Source organism: Giraffa tippelskirchi, chromosome 4, assembly GCF_054371585.1.
Source record: "Giraffa tippelskirchi isolate mGirTip1 chromosome 4, T2T-mGirTip1v1.2.pri, whole genome shotgun sequence".
Lineage (NCBI taxonomy): Eukaryota > Metazoa > Chordata > Mammalia > Artiodactyla > Giraffidae > Giraffa > Giraffa tippelskirchi.
In genome coordinates, this window is record NC_137278.1 from 125206745 (window position 1) to 125228887 (window position 22143).

The following is a 22143-nucleotide window of genomic DNA, read 5'->3' on the forward strand; positions in this document are numbered from 1 at the left end:
GATCTTTGTGTTTTAAATAAAAGTTTAAAAAGAATTTCACCATTATATAACCAGTACCTTAAGAAAATGTTACTACATTCTGTTAATATTGAATTAACAATTGACAGTTCACAGAATTAGCAAATTGAATCATCCAACTGGAAACACAGGGCACCGATTCTTCTGGTCAGCAATACTTTAAAAGTAAGGATTTATTGAGAGTTCTTTTATTACTTTGACTTTATTTCTTTTGCAAAATACGGGATGGGTGTTAAACTGAGATTTACTAGGGTACTTAAAATCCTGTCAAAGTGAAATAAATACTTTTTGTTTTAAGTATTACTGATTTAAAAGCATTTGTGAGGAGGGATGGTTATGCTTTTGGAGTCTCACTCATTACTGAAAATAAAATATTCTTGAGTTTTTTCCCCCTTTTTAGAGTAGACATGTATTTTACTGATTCCAAGCTGATACTTTGGGAATACTTCACATATTTTAACTAACTAATTTTTGTGATTTGGTTTTAAAAATGAGATGCATTTTTAGATTGCACCCTCTTTTAGGTACCTGATTTATGTATTCCTACAGACATGTTGCAGAACCTGTCACTGCAAATTGAGCTGAAACGCTGGTCCTTTTTACCATCCTTTGTTGTTCGGATTTCAGAATTTCAAGTGGGTTTGTTGTCAACTTTAATGTACCTTTTGAGAATAAATGCAGTCTCCAATTTCTTGTGTGTGTGTGTATGCTCCTGGAGCTGGAATGCTTCTTTTCAGCCAACTGAAAGTGGAGCCTGGTCCGTCTCCTCTCCCAGATTAAATCTAGTTTCAGTAGTTTTAAATTTAGTTGGTTTGCGACCAAAAGAAGTGCCCTCATTTTTCTTTTTAATTTTCAATGACCAGAATCTATAGTCTTGCTGTAGTCTTTGGGAACTTTAAGTATGTAGCTACTTTTGGCTTTACATCTGGTTAATCTAATAGTTTCTGTATTCTTTGGGCTTTGAATTTGTGATTATACCTTCTTGTCGTCTGTAGGGTTACACAGACACAGTGAGCCGTTTTGTTTTATATTCTTTTCTTTTTCTGGTTGGGATATGGTTCTCCCAGCTATTTGCTAATAGGCAATTGTGGTTATTTTATTGAGTTTGCCTCACCCTTGTCCTTGTCTCCACTTCCCCTTACCCACAATTTAATACTTCTCAGTAAGACCCTTCACACTTCACCTAGCACAAAAACCTGATTGTGTGGTTGAACAGTATCATGCATGGTCCAGTCCTTGAGACAAATAGTAGATGTATTTGGGTTTATTTCACAGGTAATAGTGTTCCTTGACTTTTAATTGCGCTCTTACTACGTGGCAAGTTTTATGCTGAGCACTTTACATGTATTATTTGACTTAAACACTACGAGTGGCATATAATCACAGTGTCCCCATTTTGCAGATGAGGAAGAGGTTGAAACAGAAGGCCATCCCTTTGCCAGGTGGCAGAGCTGGGATTTGAAGCCAGATTATCCAATTTTGACATCTGAGCCATTGTGCTATGTGCTGTGTCATGTCCGACTCTTTGCGACCCCGTGGACTGTAGCCCACCAGTCTCCTCTATCCATGGAATCTTCCAGGCAGGAATACTGGAGTGGGAAGTCATTTCCTTCTCCAGGGGATCTTCCTGACCCAGAAATCAAACCCAGATCTCCTGCGTTGGCAGGTGAATCCTTTACCACTAGCATCACCTGGGAAGCCCCCCTGATGTATTAATATGATCTAAAATCTGGGATCTCCATCCTTGCTATGCGGCCTGAGTTAGTCACTGGGAGCTATTGTTATATCAGAGGAAGAGCTCCCAAGGGATCCAGACTTGTGCACTTGCTGACTTGATTGCTCAAAGAAAACTAGAGTTTCTGCAGGCCTCCCTGCCCTGCCCCATACACTACCTACTTCAAATCACTTTTGTTCTTGAGAGCCTCACTGGTCTCATCTGTCAACTAGAAATAATATTATTTTAGGTAAATTATTTATTGTTCTGTTTGTCACTTAAAAAAATTTTTGAAATAGTTCTACATTTATATGAAAACTGTAATTATAAAGGCAGTAGCAAAGATAGTACGGAGAAGGACAGAGGAACTGTGTACCCTTCACCTAGTTTACCCCAATGGTTACATCGTATTTAACTATAGCATAAGCAGAACCACAAAACTAACATTGGTATATACTGTATGCATGGTTCTGTGCCATTTTATCACCAGCAGGTTAGTGTCATCACCCTCGAAATCAGGATGCAGAGCTTTTAAAAAAATTGTATTCATTTGGCCGTGCCAGGTCTTAGTTGCGGCATGTGGGATCCTCGTCGCTGTGTGCAAGGTCTTCATTGTGGCGTGAGGCATCTTCAGTTGTGGCACGAGGGACCTCGTTCCCTGAGCAGGGATCGAACCTGTGCTCCCTGCATTGGGAGCATGGAGTCTTAACCACTGGACTACGAGGGAAGTTCCAGGATGCAGCCCTTTTTTTTTTTAAACTTTTTATTTTGTATTGGAGTATAGTCAATTAATAATGCTATGATAATTTCAGGTGGATAGCAAAGGGACTCCGCTGTACTTATAGATGAATCTATTCTCCCCAAAACTCCCCTCACATCCAGGCTGTCACATAACATTGAGCAGAGTTCTCCATGCTATACAGGATGCAGAACTTTTTAATCACAACTAAGATCTCCCTCATGCTACCTGCTTGTAGTGACCATCCTCCTGTCCCTAACCCTTGGCAACTATTGGTTTGCTCTCCATCTCTATATATTTTGTTATTTCAGCTCTCTCTTTTAAAAAAAACAGTGTTTTTATTATGAAATATCTTCATCAGAAAAGTGCAGAGACTACTGTAACAATACTTCATAACCACCGTTCAGATAAACAGATTTCATAAGTGTTGCTGTTTTTCTTTCAAAACTTAAGAAAACAAAATGACAGATTGAGTTTAAGGCCTCTTTGTTTTACTCTCTGATTCTATTGACTGGTTTCCCTCCCCCAAGATAAACTCTACCCTAAAGGTATTGTCTATCCTACCCATCCATGTTTTTAATCTTTGACAACGTAACTAGGAGCCTATAAATAACATATAGCATAGTTTTGTCTGTTTTTAAATTTTACATAGTAAGTCAACAAATATTTATTGAGTGCCTACTATGTGCTAGGCACTGTTCCAGACCTTGGGGATATAGTGGTAAATATATAAATCTATGAATATATAAATATATAAATGTATGAATAAATGAAATAATTGTACATATCTGTAACTGTGTGAAGATGATGAAATATTCTATGGGTCAGATGATTAGAGGTGGGGGAGTGAGGCAGTTGGCAGGGTACTGAGGAGAGGCCTTGCTGAGGATATTGCATTTAAAAAGGAACAAAGCCAGGCTTGCGTGGTGCGCAGTGGATAGGAATCTGCCTGCTAATGCAGGGGACATAGGTTTGATTCCCGGTCTAGGAATATTCTGCATATAGCTTTCCACGGATGAGATCAGCCAGGGACATAGTGATGCCTTCCACTCAGATGAAAAAGTTTGGTATCATCGTAACTTTCTGCAATTTGCCTTTAAGATTCAACATTGTGGTTGGAGATTTACTTATGTTGATACTTTTCAAGTTAATTCATTTTGCTATGTATAATTCCATTTCATGAGTGTACCAAATTTTGTTTATTTATTCATTTTCTTATTAATACACTTTAAAAATATGTCTTTTTCTTCTACATGTAGTTCTGCCCAGAACATCCTAACATGTGAATTCTTGTGGGTAGGATACAAGTATTTCTCTGGGGGTATACATTTAGCAATATCTTTGCTGGGGTCTTTAGGTGTGCTCATTGTCAACTTTGTCAGATAGTTTGAAATTGCTGTCCAAAGAGATTGTATCAGTTTATAGTCACTAACTGTGTGTGAGAATTTCCTTCTCCCCACATCCTTAACATTTGGTATTGTGTTTTTAGCCACTGTCAATCTAATGGATATGACATGGAAGGTCATTGTTGTTACAAGCTTCATTTCCTAACTACTAGCTAGTATGCTTTTTGGCTCTTCGGGTTTCTGTTCTGAGAATTCCCTGCCCTTATCCTATGCCCATTTTCCAGTTGGGCTGTTTGATTTGTAAAATTTCTGTATATTCCTGGGTATTGATCCTTTCTTGAATTTTATGCATTGAAATATGCATTGAAAACACCTTTATTGGGTTTTATGCATTAAAATAAGGCTTCCCTGATAGCTCAGTTTGTAAAGAATCTGAATGTAGGAGACCCTGCTTTGTTTCCTGGGTCAGGAAGATCCCTTGGAGAAGGGAGAGGCTACCTATTCCAATATTCTTGGGCTTTCCTTGTGGCTCAGCTGGTAAAGAATCTGCCCACAGTGCAGGAGACCTGGGTTTGATCCCTGGGTTGGGAAGATCTCCTGGAGAGGGGAAATGCTACCCACTCCAGTATTCTGGCCTGGAGAATTCCATGGACTGTATGGTCCATGGGGTCATAAAGAATGACTTTCACTTCACTTCATGCATTAAAATATTTTCTAATTTTCAGCTCGTCTTTTCACTTTTTAAAATGATGGTTAACATTAAAAACTTTACCATTGTCAGATTTACCCACCTTATTCTTAATGTTTTATCTTTCCAAACCCCAAGATCGTAAAAATATTAAAGTTTTGTTTTCCACTTTAGCTATTGAATTGACATTAAAATTAATTTGTGATGGGGGAAGTATGTATTAAAAATTTGTTTTTCCATATGGAAAACTAACTTATCCAACACTATTTATGGAATAGTCTTTATCCTCTCCCTACTGATTTGTATGTTATCTCTGTCATTTATCAAGTTTTCCCATAAGCCTGGATCTGTTTACGGGCTCTCTGTTCTGTTCTGCTGTTCTATTTGTCTGTTTCTCCCCCATTGCCATTCTTCTGAAATTATAGCTTCATAATAAGCTTTCCTATCTAGTGTGGAGAATTGTCTTTGCTCTTCTATCTTGTTATTTTTTTGTTCTGATATTAACTTATAGATCAACTTGTCAAGTGCCATGGGAAAAATTACGGATTTTAATCATAATTACAATGAACTTATAGACTGATTTGGGTCTTCCCATTCCATGTGTGAACATGCCATATCCTTTCACTTAGATATGGAATCAATCTGTGCCTCAATCAAGCTTTATCCATAAAGATCTTATATTTCCTTTGTTAGGCTTTTTTGTAAGTTCTCCAGGTTTTCGTTACTACCGTTAATGGAATCTTGTTTTCTGTTGCGATAAGGGATCATTACTTTTTTTTTTTTGAATATTCATTTGTATCCAACAAACTTTAATTCTTGTGGTTTGTCAAAAGAGTCTTTTGGATTGTTCTTATTGTAGACAGTCATATTGTCTACAAATTAATGTATCAGTTTTTTCAGTTAACTAGCATGTGAATAATCTTAAATCCTTTTCATAATCTAGGATCCATGATTTTATTCAGTGCTTTTGTATCTGTGTGTGAGTAAAATTTGTGCATGGATACTGACTCTTAATGCATCTTGATACACAGTACAACAATCTTCTTTTATTCTTACCTCCTGTTCCTTTCTTTATAGACTTTACTGGGAAATTTTCACCAAAATTTTGATAACAAAAATAGTTATAATAAAGAAGTCATTACGATATTAGACATCATTCATCAGTTGCTGGTGACTGTGACAGCACTATAGACTCAGACACATGGGGCACATATTATAGATTGCAAGATGAAGTCAAGGAGAAACAAGAAAAAGAAAACTTGTCAATCCTCTGTATTTGTAGAACACACACACATACACACATACATTCCATACCTGTGGGTGTGTGTATGGGTGTGTGTTTGTGTGTGTGTATAGTCAAGTGAGCTATCCAACGTACTGGCATTGAGATCATGTTTTCTATAGTTGGAAGCATCAAATGCAGGAAATGTGTACAGTTTCCAGTTAAGGTGCAAAGGTGTATGGCAGGTCTCTAAGAGACTTTGGGAGGTATTATTTCTGGAGGTGAGTCCCTTGGGTCCTCTTTGGTGGGTCCCTTGGACCAGGAGTGGATCAGGTTTGGATGGCTCTCAACTCTAGGATTATGGTCAGGATAGTCCACAGGATGGGTTGTAGCAAAGTCCCCTTCACTGCTCAACTGTTGGGACATAAGGAAGGTCCTTTCTGCATCAGAGCCATATGTCCTATGATTCCCTAAGATCCTGGCCCCAGCAATACGTGGGGTAGTGGTGAGAAAAAGAACCAGGAAGTGCCATTGTGCAGTCTCCTGGGTGAAACAGGAAAGATCATACATAGGCCCATTTGTCTTGGGAAGCCTTCTCAAGGGCCTGGCCTAGAGAGCTTTGCTCAGCCTGCTTTTCTGGGTTGTCCAAACCTCCCTGGATTGAGGTCCAGTCAGGATGTGGTCTGAACTGAGAGGCAGTTGGAAGGCCGTTTGCTCCACCACTGAATCTACTTGGTCAGAGACCAAGTCATAGCTGTTCCCCGAAGCTATGAGAGTAAACACTGCCTCCTATTTTTAGTAGTTCATTGCTTGCAAAAATAGCTTGAAATCCAGACCTATGAGTCTCAGCAGCCTTCAGCTTAACAGGCTACCCCGTGATAACAGCCACTTCAACAATGACAATAATAGTTACCACTAACAATTACCCAGAGTCCCTGCGTGCAGGTGTGCTATCTGCTCTATACGCAGTATCTTGTTTCGTCCTCACACAGGGTAGTCATTATTATTATCCCTATTTTTCAGATGGGGAAACCAAGATTCAGAAAGGTTGGGCCACCCATCCCAAGTCACACATCCCTTTAGAAGCAGAGCCTAGTCCCAAGCCTAAGTCAGCCCAGCTAGACGCCATACTTATCATTTTCGACCACTTCTTATTCCTGCCTCAGTGATGGGATGTCTATTACATGAGATCTGGTCTAGGTTCCTCAATGATCTTTAGTTGATAATTGGATTCAAATTAAAAAAAATCAAGCGATTAGGTCCATCTATGTGGGCAGTGTTAAGTGTCATTTTTATTTTTGTTTCTTATTTTGTAAAAGCCATTGGATTTACAAGTTACCTTGTTCTTCTCATCATGTTCCCTTTTTATGGAGAAATCCAAGGTATTTTTCCAACACAGTGTTATTTGGGGTAATTGCTTGACAATTTGAAGGGCGTCCAGCAGTTGTGTAGTCTTCAAATGGCCAATAATACCATCAGAGTATGAGCAAGCTCCAGGGGTGGAACCAGAAATGTGGCTGTGTGTTCCCTGTTGATTGCTTTAGCAGAAAAATCAAGTTCAGGATTTTGTGTTTACTGAGATGACTGGCACACACTATCAGAGTAACTGCATCTGGAAAATTTCTGATTATTGATCTCATGTAAATGGCGTCTGAGAAACAATAAGTGATGGCTTAGTTGCCAAATAAAAGTCCAAGGAACACCCACATGGAGACTATCTACTTGTTTTTAATTTGACAGCTCTCCGAGGGAAAACACCGTGGTGCCAGTCATTTCCTGATGAGTCCTCATTGTGTATGAGTTTATTAAAGCGCCACTATTTATAAGGCGAGGTGAGGTGGCGGGTGGCAGCCTCACAGAGTGCCTGCACTGGGAGTCATCAGAGTCAACGCTCTTTTGCTTGCAGGTAACAGAAACCTTCACAGTAGCTCAAGCAAAAATAAATGAAGGATAATATTTACAGATATACATATATACATGCATGATATAACATAAAGAGGACAAGGGCTTCACTCCAAGGACACAAGGTTAGCTCATGAAATCCAAGGATGACTAGTGTTGGGGGCTTCAGGGTAGACCGGAATGCCTGTGCTGTAGGTGACTGTCCTCTCTGGGATCTGTGGCCCCTTATCCCTGCTTCTCCGTCCTCCCTCTTGTCTCTTCTCATTGTCTGTGGACCAGCTCTATCTGCTTTTCTGTGCATGGCCACTGCACAACTCACAACATCACCCTTCCTTGCTTAGCTTATGTAACCAAAGGACCCTGACTTTGTACCTTAAGTCCAAATTCTGGGTCAGACATTGGAACTGACCAAGCCTAGCTCAGGTCAGCAAGCCCAGTTGTCAGCTCTGGCTTGGGAGGTGGGGCAAATGGGTTCAGTTTCCAAACACATTCTTTTCTTTCTGTTCTTTAGAACACATAGGTTCTACAAAAAATTGTCACTGTTACTCCTCTCATGGTGGGGAAAATGTGAGAAATAGGTGTTATCTTTGCGTGACTAGGCCATATAAACAAAATATGAGGGAGATACCAGTCTTATAAAATTGATACCCCAATATATGCATTTTTATTCCTAGGCCCAAGAATAAATGATTCTTTTTTAATCTAAATCTAATATTTTTATGTTTGAAAGAGTTTCACTGATCGCCTACCAAAATTAGTCACAATAAGTATAATAAAAAAGTAGTTTTGTCAGACATGCTATTTTATAGATAGAATTACGTCTATCCATTGTAAAAGACCCTGATACTGGGAAAGGTTGAAGGCAAAAGGAGAAGGGGGTGGCAAAGGATGAGATGGTTAGATGGGATCACTAACTCAATGGATGTGAATCTGAGCAAACTCTAGGAAATAGTGGAGGACAGAGGAGCCTGGTATGTTGCAGTCCATGGGGTTGCAAAGAGTCAGACATGACTTGGTAACTGAACAACAACAGCAACAACAGCAACAACAACATGTCTATCTAAATATACCTGAATTGAGTATTTTAAGAAAAAAAAAAACTGTGATGGGTGTTTTAGAAAGTTAGACTACATTTGTAAAGTCATCTATTCACATATCTGCTGGGAAAGTTCAGAATTTTTACATGTTGAATTTAGAAAATATATTTGCTTACATATATAGGGTAAAATATTTAGGAAATAATGAGCCATGCTATCCCACCTACTTCCATCCCCAACCTGAGTGGTCTTAGTGATTTTGTAAATCAACACAGCTTATCAGTAGTTTTTAAAATTCCCTTACTTTTTATTTAAAAACTGTGCTTATAAATGTATTTTAAATCTGCAAAAAGCATAGAGAAAAATATTACACTCCCCTATCCACATTTAACAAGGCTGATTGTTGTCACATTGTTTTTTTTATAGTCTCCTAAATAAGCAAGTTGCCAAGTGTTACACACAGTGTATATAAGTAAGATTAAATATATGTAAAAGTAGTATTGTAAGATTAAAACTTTTCCAAAGCTGCCTTACATATTTCTTATGGATGTATATACTCATTAAGACATAAATACACAATGGGTTACACATTTGAATGCACAGTTCCAATGAATAGCAAGGAGAGATAAGAAAGCCTTGTTCAGTGATCAACGCAAAGAAATAGAGGAAAACACTAGAATGGGAAAGACTAGAGATCTCTTCAAGAAAATTTGAGATACCAAGGGAACATTTCATGCAAAGATGGGCACAATAAAGGACAGAAATGGTGTGGACCTAACGGAAGCAGAAGGTATTAGGAAGAGGTGGCAAGAATATACAGAAGAACTATACAAAAAAGATCTTCATGACCAGATAACCACGATGGTGTGATCACTCCCCTAGAGCCAGACATCCTAGAATGCGAAGTCAAGTGGGCCTTAGGAAGCATAACTACAAACAAAGCTAGTGGAGGTGATGAAATTCCAATTGAGCTATTTCAAATCCTCAAAGATGATGCTGTGAAAGTGCTGCACTCAACATGCCAGCAAATCTGGAAAACTCAGCAGTGGCCACAGGACTGGAAAAGGTCAATTTTCATTCCAATCCCAAAGAAAGGCAATGCCAAAGAATGTTCAAACTACTGCACAATCACACTCATTTCACACACTAGCAAAATAATGCTCAAAATTCTCCAAGCCAGGCTTCAATGTGTGTGAACTTCCAGATGTTCAAGATGGATTTAGAAAAGGCAGAGGAACCAGAGATCAAATTGCCAACATCTGTTGGATCATCGAAAAAGCAAAAGAGTTCCAGAAAAACATCTACTTCTGCTTTATTGACTATGCCAAAGCCTTGGACTGTGTGGATCACAACAAACTGTGGAAAATTCTTCAAGAGAAGGGAATACCAGACCACCTTACCTGCCTCCTGAGAAATCTGTATGCAGATCAAGAAGCAACAGTTAGAACTGGACATGGAGCAACAGACTGGTTCCAGTCAGGAAAGGAGTACGCCAAGGCTGTGTATTGTCACCCTGCTTATTTAACTTATATGCAGAGTACATCATGGAAATGCCAGGCTGGATGAAGCACAAGTGGAATCAAGATTGCTGGGAGAAATATCAATAGCTTCAGATACACAGATGACACCACCCTTATGGCAGAAAGCAAAGAAGAACTAAAGAGCCTCCTAATGAAAGTAAAAGAGGAGAGTGAAAAAGTTGGCTTAAAGTTCAACATTCAGAAAACTAGGATCATGGTATCCGGTCCCATCACTTCATGGCAAATAGATAGGGAAAGAGTGGAAACAGTGGCTGACTTTATTTTTCTGGGCTCCAATATCGCTGCAGATGGTGATTGCAGCCATGAAATTAAAAGACGCTTACTCCTTGGAAGGAGAGTTATGACCAACCTAGACAGCATATTGAAAAGCAGAGATATTACTTTGTCAACAAAGTTGTCTAGTCAAGGCTATGGTTTTTCCAGTGGTCACGTATGGATGTGAGAGTTGGATTATAAAGAAAGCTGAGTACTGAAGAATTGATGCTTTTGAACTGTAGTGTTGGAGAAGACTCTTGAGAGTTTCTTGGACTGCAAGGAGATCCAACCAGTCCATCCTAAAGGAGAGCAGCCCTGAATATTCATTGGAAGGACTGATGCTGAAGCTGAAACTCCAATACTTTGGCCACCTGATGCGAAGAACTGACTCATTGGAAAAGACCCTGTTGCTGGGAAAGATTGAAGGCAGGAGGAGAAGGGGACAACAGAGGATGAGATGGTTGGATGGCATCACTGACTCGATGGACATGATTTTGAGCAAGCTCCAGGAGTTGGTGATGGACAGGGAGGCCTGGTGTGCTGCAGTCCATGGGGTCACAAAGAGTTGGACATGACTGAGCAACTGAACTGATTTGACACAATGGGGAGGTACTCAGCCACTTCAAAAGTGTTGTTACCTGTCGGAAACTGGATGGGTGAGGTCAGAGGCTTCAACTACATCTGTGATGCTTTATTTAAAAATTCATCTGAAGCAAATATGGAAAATGTTAACAATTGTTGATTCTTGGAGGTTTTCAGTATAAAGCATATGGTGAGACAATTTGATTTTTCAGGTAGTTTAGACATGTTTTCCTTCTGCTCAGGCATGTTTGTAATGAATGAAAAAGAATCACATGAAATGATCATAGGTGGATGTATATTGTAAGACTGTCGCTTCAATCAGAGAATGGAGTAGAAGAGGAAAAGGGAAATGTCTTTCAAATTGTGTAGCTCTTCATTTTATTCTAATTGTCTGATGCTTTTCCGAGGGGTAGTAGAGGTAGATTTCCTAACCATCACCATCATCTTCATAACTGACGTTTGTTGTTCAGTCACCAAGTCATGTCCAACTCTTTGCGACCCCATGGACTGAAGCATGCCAGGTTTCCCTGTCCTTTACTATCTCCTGGAGTGTCCAGAGGCTCATATCATTGAGTCGGTGATGTCAACCAACCATCTTATCCTCTGTCACTCCCTTCTCCTCCTGCCCTCAATCTTTCTGTCTTATATAAGCCACTCTTACTTTGGATCTCTGTTATGGCTATTATATCAGAGAATTTTACTTGTCACTCACAGAAGAGTCAGGACATATGGAGTCCACAGCTGATCTGATGGCTCTGGGAAAACTAAAGATCTGAGTTCCTCCTGTCTTGTGGCTCTGCCATTCCTAGGTATTGCCCTTGTACTCATGGCCCAGGATGCCGCCTGGCTCCCCATCACTAGTTGTTGCTTTTATTTCTTTGACCAGAATTTAGTCACATGAGTACATCTGGCTGTAAAGGAAACTGAGAAATGTCGCCTTTGTTCTACACAACCATGCATTGCAGCTACAAAAATTAGGATTTCTATTCCTATAGAGTAAGAGGAGATGGGTGTGGGGGGCCACAAGAAGTCTGTGCCACGAGCAGAGTTTCTTTTCTTTACTTAAAATTTTAATTTTATTGGGGTATAGTTGATTTACAATGTTGTGTTCATCTCGTTTGTTCAGCAAAGTGAATCAGTTATACATACACATATATTAATTCTTCTTTTAGGTTCTTTTCTCATATAAATTATCACAGAATGGTGATGTTCCTTGTGCTATAAATAGGTCCTTGTTGGTAATCTGTCTTATATATAGTAGTGTGTGTATGTTCACTCCAAGCTCCTGATTTATCCCTACCAGCCACATATTCAGCCATTGGCTTGTATTGTGCCATAGCTCTTGTCTGTCTTGTTTTTGTTTAATTTGTTGTGTTTTCCTCTCTTTTTCGTCTTTGTGTTTCAGTATGTTTCATTTCTATTTACCTATCTTCAAGTTCACTGGTTCTTTTTTTTTTCTTATTTTTTACTGAAGTATAGTTGAATTACAGTATTGTGTTCATCAGTGCTATATGGAAAAGTGATTCAGTTATATACTATTTTTCACATTCTTTTCCATTATCATTTATCACAGGATATTAAATATATTTCCTTGTGCTGTACAATAGGACCTTGTTGTTTATCGATTCTGTATATACGAGTTTGCACCTGCTAATCCAAGACTCCCAGTCCAGACCCATGCCTCCCTTCTCCCCATTGGCAACCACCAGTTTATTCTATGTTTCTGTTTTATAGATAAGTTCATTTGCCTCATATTTTAGATTCTACATGTAATTAACATCATATGGTATTTGTCTTTCTCTTTCTGACTTACTTCACTTAGTGTGATAATCTCTAGTTGCATCCATGTTGTTGCAAATGGCATTATTTCATTCTTTTATATGGCTGTGTAGTACTGCATTGTGTATATGTAGTGTATGTTTATTTGTTCATCTGTTGATGGACATATAGGTTGTTTCCATGTCTTGGCTATTGTGAATAGTGCTGCTATGAACACAGGGTACATGTATCTTTTTGAATTATAGTTTTGTCTGGATATATGCCCAGGAGTGGGATTGCTGGATCATATGATATTTTATTTTTAATTTTGTGAGGAACCTCAATTTTGTTTTCCATAGTGGCTGCACCAACTTACATTCCCACCAACAGTGTAGGAGGGTTCCCTTTTCTCCACACCCTCTCAAGCATGTGTTATTTGCACACTTTTTAATGATGGCCATTCTGACTGATGTGAGGTGGTATTTCATTGTAGTTAAAAATTTTTTTTTAATTTATTTTTTCATTGGTGGAAATTCCTTTTGAGTTTTGTGTTGCTTTCTGTCATACAACAATGTGAATCATTCATAAATTTTATGTATATATATGTATATATACCTTCCCTCCCTCCTGTTGCTCCCCTGCCCTCATCTTACCCCTCTAGGTCATCACAGACTGGTCTCCCTGTGTTATTTAGCAACTTCCCACTATTTTACACATGATAGTGTATAAATGTCAAGGTTGCTTTCTCAATTTGTCCCACCCTCACCTTCCCGTGCTGCGTCCACAAGTCCATCCTCTACTAGGTTCATCAATACCATTTTTCTAGATTCCAAATATATGTGTTAATATGTGATACTTGTTTTTCTCTTTCTAACTTACTTCACTCCGTATGAGAGGCTCTAGGTTCATCCACCTCACTACCACTGACTCAAAAAAAAGTTACTTTTTACAACTGAGTAATATTCCATTGCATAAATGTATCACAACTTCTTTATCCATTCATTTGTCAATAGACATCTAGGTTGCTTCCATGTCCTGGTTATTGTAATATTGGGGTACATGTGTCTTTTAGAATTGTGGTTTTCTCAGGATGTGTGCCCAGCAGTGAAATTGCTGGGTCGTATTTTAGATTTATTCCTAGCTTTTTTTTTTATGGGATCTCAATACTATTTTCCACAGTGGCTGCACCAACTTACATTCCCACCAACAGTGTAGGAGAGTTCCCTTTTCTCCACACCCTCTCCAGCATTTATTGTTCGTAGACTTTTTGATGATGGCCATTCTGACTGATGATGGCCATTCTGACTGATGTGAGGTACTACTTCATTGTAGTTTTGATTTGCATTTCTTTAATAATTAGCGATGTTGAGCATCTTTTCATATACCTGATGGTCATCTCTATGTCTTCTTTGGAGAAATGTCTCTTTAGTTCTTCTGCCCATTTTTTGATTGGGTCATGTGTTTTTTGTTGTCAGGTTATATGAGTTGTTTGTATATTATGTGACCTTTGCTGGTCACATCATTTGCAAATATTTTCTCCCATTCTGTAGGTCGTCTTTTCATTTTGTTTATGATTTTGTTTGATGTGCAAAGGTTTGTAAGTTTGATTAGGTTCCATTTGTTTATTTTCATTTTTATTTCTATTGCCTTGGGAATCTGACCTTAGAAAACATTGGTGTAATTTATGTCAGAGAACGTTTTGCTTATGTTGTCTTGCCAAAGAAACTGTCATTTTCCCATTGTATATTCTTGCCTCCTTTGTTGCAGATTAATTGACTGTAGGTGTGTGGGTTTATTTCTGATCTCTCTATTCTGTTCCACTGGCCCGTATGTCTGTTTTTGTCTCAATACCACACTGTTTTGATTACTATAGATTTGTGGTATTGTCTGAAATCTGGGATGGTTATGCCTCCTACTTTGTTCTTTTTCTTCAAGATTGCTTTGGCAATTCTGCGTTTTTCATGATTCCACATGAATTTTAGGATTATTTGTTTTAGTTCCATTAAAAAAGTTCTTGGGTAGCTTGATAAGAATTGTATTAAATCTATAGATTGCTTTGGGTAGTATGGCCATTTTAACAATATTAATTCTTCCAATCCAGGAACATAGAATATCTTTCCATTTCTTTGAATTGTCCTCAGTGTCCTTTTTAAATATTTTATAGTTCTCAGCATATAAGACCTTCACCTCCTTGTTGAGGTTTATTCCTAAGTGTTTTATTTTTGTAGTTATGATTTAAAAGGTATTCTTTTTCTTACATTTCTTTTCTGATGTTTCGTTGTTGGTGTAGAGAAATGCAACCAATTTACGTATGTTCATCTTGTATCCTGCTACCTTGCAAAATTTGTTTATCAGTTCTAGTAGTTTTTGTGTGGAGTCTCTAGGGTTTTCTACATATAGTGTCATATCTGCATGTAATGACAATTTTACCTCTTCCCTTACCATTTGGATACCTTCTATTTCTTTTTCATGTTTGATTTCTGTAGCTAGGACTTCCACTACTTTGTTGAAGGGAAGTGGTGGAAGTGGGCATCCTTGTCTTGTTCCATATTTTAGGGGGAAGACTTTCAACTTTTCACCATTGAGTATTTAATATATTGGCTTTGGGTTTGTCATAAATAGCTTTTGCTATAGTGGGGATGTCCCCACTATACCTACTTTGCTAAGAATTTTTGTCATGAATAGATGTTGAATTTTGTCAAATGCTTTTTCTGCGTCTATTGAGATGATCATGTGGTTTTTATCTTTTCTTTTGATTAATTTATGTATGTTGAACCATCCCTGTGAACTTGGGATGAATCTCACTTGGTCATGGTATGTGATCTTTTTTATGTGTTATTGGATTCAGTTTGCTACTATTTTGTTGAGAAGAGATATTCTTTTCAACCTTACAAGAACACCAAGAGTGAAACCTGAATTGGCCCATTGAACACATGAGAAAAAGAGAGATTAAGTTACTTGCTGAAGATCACTCAGCTAGTACTTTGTGGAGCTGGGTGAGGCTTTGTTTTTATTCCTTTGTGCATTTGCATCCAGTTGGCTGAGAAGTTCTAACACTGGGATCTGGGTTGGGAGTGCTCAGCCTCCTTAGGACCGCTGTACTTCATCAGTGCATACTTGATTTCATTGCACCTTTTAAAACAATCATCTGGGAAGGTGCTGTGTGCCTTGTCCCTTAGAGTTGAAAGCAAACACACATTTAATTGTGTTCGAGGAATTTTGTGACGTTTCTTGAACAATGGGTGGTACATTTGGATGTTGTCCAGTCAGAACTAGGAACCTAGACCAGGGAAATGTCATTCTTTAGTTTGATTCAAATTGTACCTGGCTTCTTGTTAGTTGAGAAAATGTGCCTCCAAAATCTTAGTAAGAAGGAAATGTTTAAGTAAGTATATGTTCTAACATCTTATTCTGAGCCCAATATTAAGACTGTGGACTATGTCCTGAGCATATATAAAAAGTGGCAAATTTTCTAAAAATGACTCTAAGGAGAAAAAGGTAGCATTGAAACCAGATGTTGCTTTTTAACATCATCCAACCACCAGCATTTTCTATGCAACAGAACTTGGCAGAAGAATGGCCACTTTCTTCCACTCAGATCACAATTTTCAAGAGATGGCATGTGCTGAAAACAAAATTTCAAAAGGGAAATCCATTTTCCTGAAGTATACATCTGACATTATTCAAGCTTGTGCTGAAACAAAAGGACACACCCCAGGAAAAGGCACACAGTTATACCTGTTATAGATTCCTGTCTTTGGAAATGCTAAAAGTTGAAGTCTCTACATGATGAACTCAGGACTAGGGTCAAGATTAGGGTAAAGCAAGTGAGGCTCTCACTTCTGGCAGCAAAATTCACAGGGATACTGAAAAACTTTTTAATCAGTTAAAATTATATATTAATGCAAAAATTTAAAAATAAATATGAAATAAATTCATAGTGAAAAAAATAACAAAATTTTAAGTGAAGACAGGGTATTGTTGCTTGTGTTACTTCTCTGCATTGTGTGATGGGAACAGCCATATCCAGTCAGCCCTGAGTTTCCTGGCTCCAAGGTCCTCAAATTGTTCACCAGGCAGGTTTATATTATAAGGTTTGACAATGTATGCAAAAGATTGGGCAATGCAAGGCTTTATGTGTTGTCATGTCTTTAAAAATTTTTATGTTGAATTGGAGGATAATTGCTTTACAATATTGTGTTGGTTTCTGCCATATATCAACAAGTCATGGTTGTCATGTCTTTTGATCATAGAGCTTTTATTAATTTTTCTCACTTGGTTCAAAATATTTTGGAGGATATTTTGATAAATGTATATAGGAGCGGGTATTTCTCTGTTGTCACAGGCTCCAGTATGGCTCCAGAGAACACTGCTCTGGAACTCCAGGAAGCCTGCTCTTCATTCTAAATGAAAGTTTGCTGAAGAAGTGCCAAGCTGTTGGGAGTTCTAACAGTGTTAGTTCCATCTCTGAGAACATTTAACTAAACATGTGACTGCTTGCCCTTCAATCACCATGCCACAACTGTCCTTAGTTTTTTTTTTTTTTCCATCTACACCAGACAAAGCCTTTGCTTAGTTTGTCTAGAGATGTATTAATACCATCTAAATTAGGTTGGAAATCCTTTGATACTCATCTTCCCAACCCTTCTCCTCACAAATTAGGTCCCTCTTTTTTCTCTCCCTTTTCAATGCCTATTATAATTTACCTGCATATGTTTACTTCATACCCGTCTTCCCTGCTAGACTGAAGCATTATGAGGGCAGGGAGAGTGTCTGGCTGACATCACTCTGCCCCCAGGACCTAGCAGAGACTCTGCCTAATGTAGGGAGTGCATACAGACTTTTTAATAATAAATGAATTTATAAGTGATTTGTCCACATTGTCTAATTCTAAGTGAAGTTTCAGATGTGTAATAAATGTTTTCAGTATTGATGCTACAAATTTTTTTTTTTTAATTGAGAATGCCTTCAAATGTCAGTTAAGCAATATTTCTCCTACCTGCTTACCACTGTTATACTTTGAGTGATGTTTTGCAATATCTGAAAAGGTAACAATGCATAGGCACTTTGGCTGAATGGGAAGAGCATTGGCTTGGAAGTTGGGAGACCCAGGTATGAAGGGTGACTCTAACAGAGAAGGAGATGCTTTTGATGGGATGAGCTGGGTTTCCCCCTACAGTCAAGCAGGCCTCATTCTCGTTCTCTTAGAACTTGTTGGCCATGAACAAGTCACTGAAGTCCAAAGACTCCTTGTTTTCTTTAGGTCTGCTCTGTTGTTACTATTCAGTCGCTAAGTCGTTTCCGACTATTTGCGACCCCATGGACCGCAGCATGTCTTTCACTCTTGAGGAAGCATGGGTTTAATGGAACCAACACAGGCTCTAGAAAGTGACATTCTTGAACCCCTTTGGCTTACTAGCCTATCGTGATCCTATAGGCAGGTTACTTACTAGTTTAAGTCTCAGCTTTCTAGGTGAGGATTAAAATACCTACCTCTCTGAAGATGCTATATGATCAAAGAGGTAAAATAAAGAGCATTCATCCAAACTTTTGACCTGCAAAGGATGCTCAATAAATATTGGCTTACCTTAAAGCAGTAATTCACAGCTGTCCCCGAAGGATCTGTGAAAATCTCCAATGGAATCTTCAAGCATCTCACCCACAATGTTATATGAATTTTAAAGTACACATACCTCTGTTAGAACAGTGGTTCTCAGACTTTAGCACACATGAGAATCATGTGGAGTTAGAGTAATCAATCCATTTCAGACTGCCCTGGACTTGACAGTTTTAACACTGGAAATTCCTCATTTCGGGAGGCTCCTCAACCCCGGACAATCTTGGATGCTTGGTCACTCTGCCAGGAAAATTACTCAAACCCAGATTTCTGGTCTCCCACTTTCAGAGATTCAGAATCAGCCAGGCTGGTGTGGGATGTGTGCATGCTCATGTTCAGTCGCTCAGTCATGTTTGACTCTTTGAGACTCCTTGGACTGGAGCCCGCCAGGCTCCTCTGTCCATGGTATTTTCTAGGCAAGAAAACTGGAATAGGTTGCCATTTCCTACTCCAGGGGATCTTCCTGACCAAAGGATTGAATCCACGTCTCTCGTGTCTCCTGCCTTGGCAGACGGATTCTTTACCATTGAGCCTGATAATTTGCACCGCTAGCAAAGTTCCAAGGTGCTACTGTGAGTCTGAGGACCATACTTTGAGTAGCTCTAAGAGTGCCTTCTCATATTATTGCCCATGGTTGGTGTTCCATTTCTAAATGTGAAGGATCACTCAACTTTCAAAACTTCACAGGGGTTCTCACAGTCCATTTTATAGATAAGAAGACTGAGGCTTAGTAGGGGATTAGTCATTTGGTTGAAGTCACATAGCTAGGAAGTGACTGAAACCCAAATATGACACCAAAACAGGCTTTCTCAGTCTTGTCCTTCTAAGCCGCAAATTTCCAGGCTCCCACTGCTTTAGTTGGGATGAATTTTCTCTAGGGAGGTGTCCTAGTCGCCCCCACCCTGGAGGGAAATGCACTTCTGGCCAGTATTACCATAGATCTGCAGGAGACACTGCAGAGGCTCAAGTGGGAACTTCTGCTATGCACATTTTTCTTACATATACGTACTTTTTCTAATGAAAAAAGGAATTGTTATTATGTGATTTTTGCTTTGCAGATTGACTTATTTCAACAAATTTTGCACCATCAGATATAGAAATCAGTACATAATTGCTTAACAAAAAATATTTTTTTAAAATTCTCTTTCATTACAGTGTATTTCTAGCTGCCTTGAGAGTCATCTTATTCTGTTTCAGAACAGTTTACTTGATTTCTGCAGTTTCCAAAATGCAGCATTGCTAAATGAATGTAAGAATAAATCAGATCTAAAATTTTATTGAATTTTGTTATAATGATCAATGCTATTATGTGTGAATTCAGTAAACTTTGCTTTGGTCTTCAGTTTATATTGATAGCTTTCCTTTTTTATTTTCCACAAAGGCGTCCAAGTCAGCTAGCTTCTCTGTTTTCCTTAAAATTCCTCTCTCTGCTCAGAGAACTGGCTAGTTTGATCTCAGCCCCCATCAGTTCATTGTGCTTTTGACTCCATGACCATCAGGCCTGTCACTTCTGGCTTCACATGGCTCCAAGGAATGTTGTTCTTTGATCTCAAGAGATGCTAGAAGGACCTGGGAGCAATACCTTCCTCATGGGGTTGTGAAGTGAACTAAAGGATGAATTGAAAGTGCTGAACACAGTAACTGACAGGTGGCACTTAATTCCTTTTTCCCTTCAGGGATGCTCTCCAACCCATTTCCCTTCCCATGCCTTCCCAGTTCAGGGCTTTGCAGATAGGCTTCCCCTGCCCGAAACCCAATGTCTCCTTTCATCTTGGCTGCACTTTCTCAGGTACCATGCACCTCTCCTTTGCAGCCCAAATTGCTGTGCATACATTTTTTTATGATTATGTTAAAGCTGCTGCCCCCTCTACCAGACTACATGTGCTGGAGGCTCTGATGAGCTGCTCAGATCCACCTTCAGGATCAAAGGCTATTATTGCCCCCACTGCTGGAAGTGTAACCCCCTTGGCCCTGAGTCAACTGGAGAAAGATGCCCAGCACCACCCCACCCCCCGAGGCCACACTCCCTTTCAATGATTGATCTACATGGGGTGTGAAGGTCTGGCTTTCTCACTTATCTAGGGACAGGTCTGAAAAGTCACCCCTCTTTGGAACCCCATGTGGGGCTGGCTCAGGCTTCCCTTGAGGCTGTTTCACATTTTGACTGCATCAGAGGATGCTCAGTCCTGCTAACTTGCCTTCTCTGCATGGATATTACTCCTGAGGACACTCTCTAACACAATGTATGCTTTCTAATCTGTCTCAGAGTCAACTTCCTGGGGAACACAACTTGCACCACTGTACTCTAAATAAAGGTAAGAATTACATTGGTTTTTGCCAGTTGTGTGCATTCTCAGAGCCTGTGAAAGCCCCTGGTATCAGTTGGATCTCAGTAAATGTGGAATAAGTGAAGAAATCCTGATAGTAGTATCACTGGTAATTTCTGTTTTATGTTCCACCCCCTCTCCTTTTTTCAAGGGGAAATATAACTTTTACACAAGAATTTGATGGGGCTCCACTCAGGGATTGATTTTGTTTCTCTTCATCCCCCTCTCCTTTCCTATTCTCAGTCCTTTCCCCCTACCCATCTCCTTTCCCTTTTTCAAATCTCTGCCTAGCAGTCACTCTTAGATGCAGCTGAGGAGGGAGGAGGAAGCCTTGGGAATGCAGCTGAGAGATGGTGACGGGAAACAGCTAAATTACTTCAGAGGCCAATTCAGAAACTCCAGCTTCCCTTCTATCGGGAGCCTGTGTGGAGCCCTATGAAAAAGGGTAATACCAAGGAACAGAGGAAATCAATATCTGAAGGCTCTACTAATTGCATGGCTGTCAGAAGGTATTTTCTCATTTTGAGTGAGAAGAAAGGGCCTTTTAAAATGACAAAGCTCCCGTACAAATAGAAACAAAACTGAGAACTCACATTTTGAGTCCACATGAAAAATGGTCTCTTTGTTATTAATTTCTTGTCCTCATGTAAAGCTTCGGCAGTCAGCACTTTATTTTTTGCAACCCAGTTTTTTTTTGGTTTTGGCTTCTTTCAGCCCTTCCTAGGAAAAAATCTCGGATTCAAGTAAGAAGCCTGGGTTTGAGATCAGCTCAGCCACTTTAGTAGATGTGGAGGCTCTCTGAGCCTCACTTCCTTGTCTATAAGATGGGCATTTGCTAATTAAGTCACTGAGTTGGGTTACTGAGAAGCTTGAATGAGACAATGGATATAAATAAGCTTTGAAAATTGCAACAGACTCTAAGGAGATGTCATTGTCACAGTCATTGCTACTTAATCTTCAGTGAAATAGTTTGAAAGTTAAAGCTAGTCCAAAAAAAAAAAAATAGAATGCATTTCCAAGTCAAATATAAGCTAAAAAATTTACTCCTCATTCTGCAGGACATTTGGCAAAGGTCCCTGTTATCTTGCATGATTAAAAATCGACTGTTTTTGTAGCGGACTGAGAATGTCAAACTTCTGTGGAAACCAGCCATTTTTTCATTTATTCCTTAATTTATGAGAGATTTAGCCATTTCTTTTCTAGGTCCCATTTTAGGTTGACCAGGGCTTCCCTGATAGCTCAGTTGGTAAAGAATCTGTCTGCAATACAGGAGGCCCTGGTTTGATCCTTGGGTTGGGAAGATCCCCTGGAGAAAGGAAAGGCTACCCGCTCCAGTATTCTGACCTGGAGAATTCCATGGACTGTATAGTCCATGGGGTCACAAAGAGTCAGAAACG

At 39.2% G+C, this 22143-nt stretch overlaps 1 protein-coding gene across 2 annotated transcripts in view; it reads left to right on the forward strand.

The window, feature by feature from the left end:
- The window catches only part of SOCS2 (suppressor of cytokine signaling 2), a 50988-nt gene that overhangs the window by 23226 nt on the left and 5619 nt on the right, over nt 1–22143 (forward strand). Inside the window, exons 4-6 of one of the 2 annotated variants that reach the window (XM_081592152.1) lie at nt 7047–7109; nt 7468–7633; nt 20686–20734. The exons of the other annotated variant lie outside the window; for it this stretch is intronic. Of the exons in view, the coding sequence (XP_081448278.1) occupies nt 7047–7109; nt 7468–7527 (123 nt within the window). The 3' untranslated portion in view covers nt 7528–7633; nt 20686–20734. Of the gene's footprint in view, nt 1–7046; nt 7110–7467; nt 7634–20685; nt 20735–22143 lie in introns of those variants that run through there. 2 annotated transcript variants of the gene reach the window in all.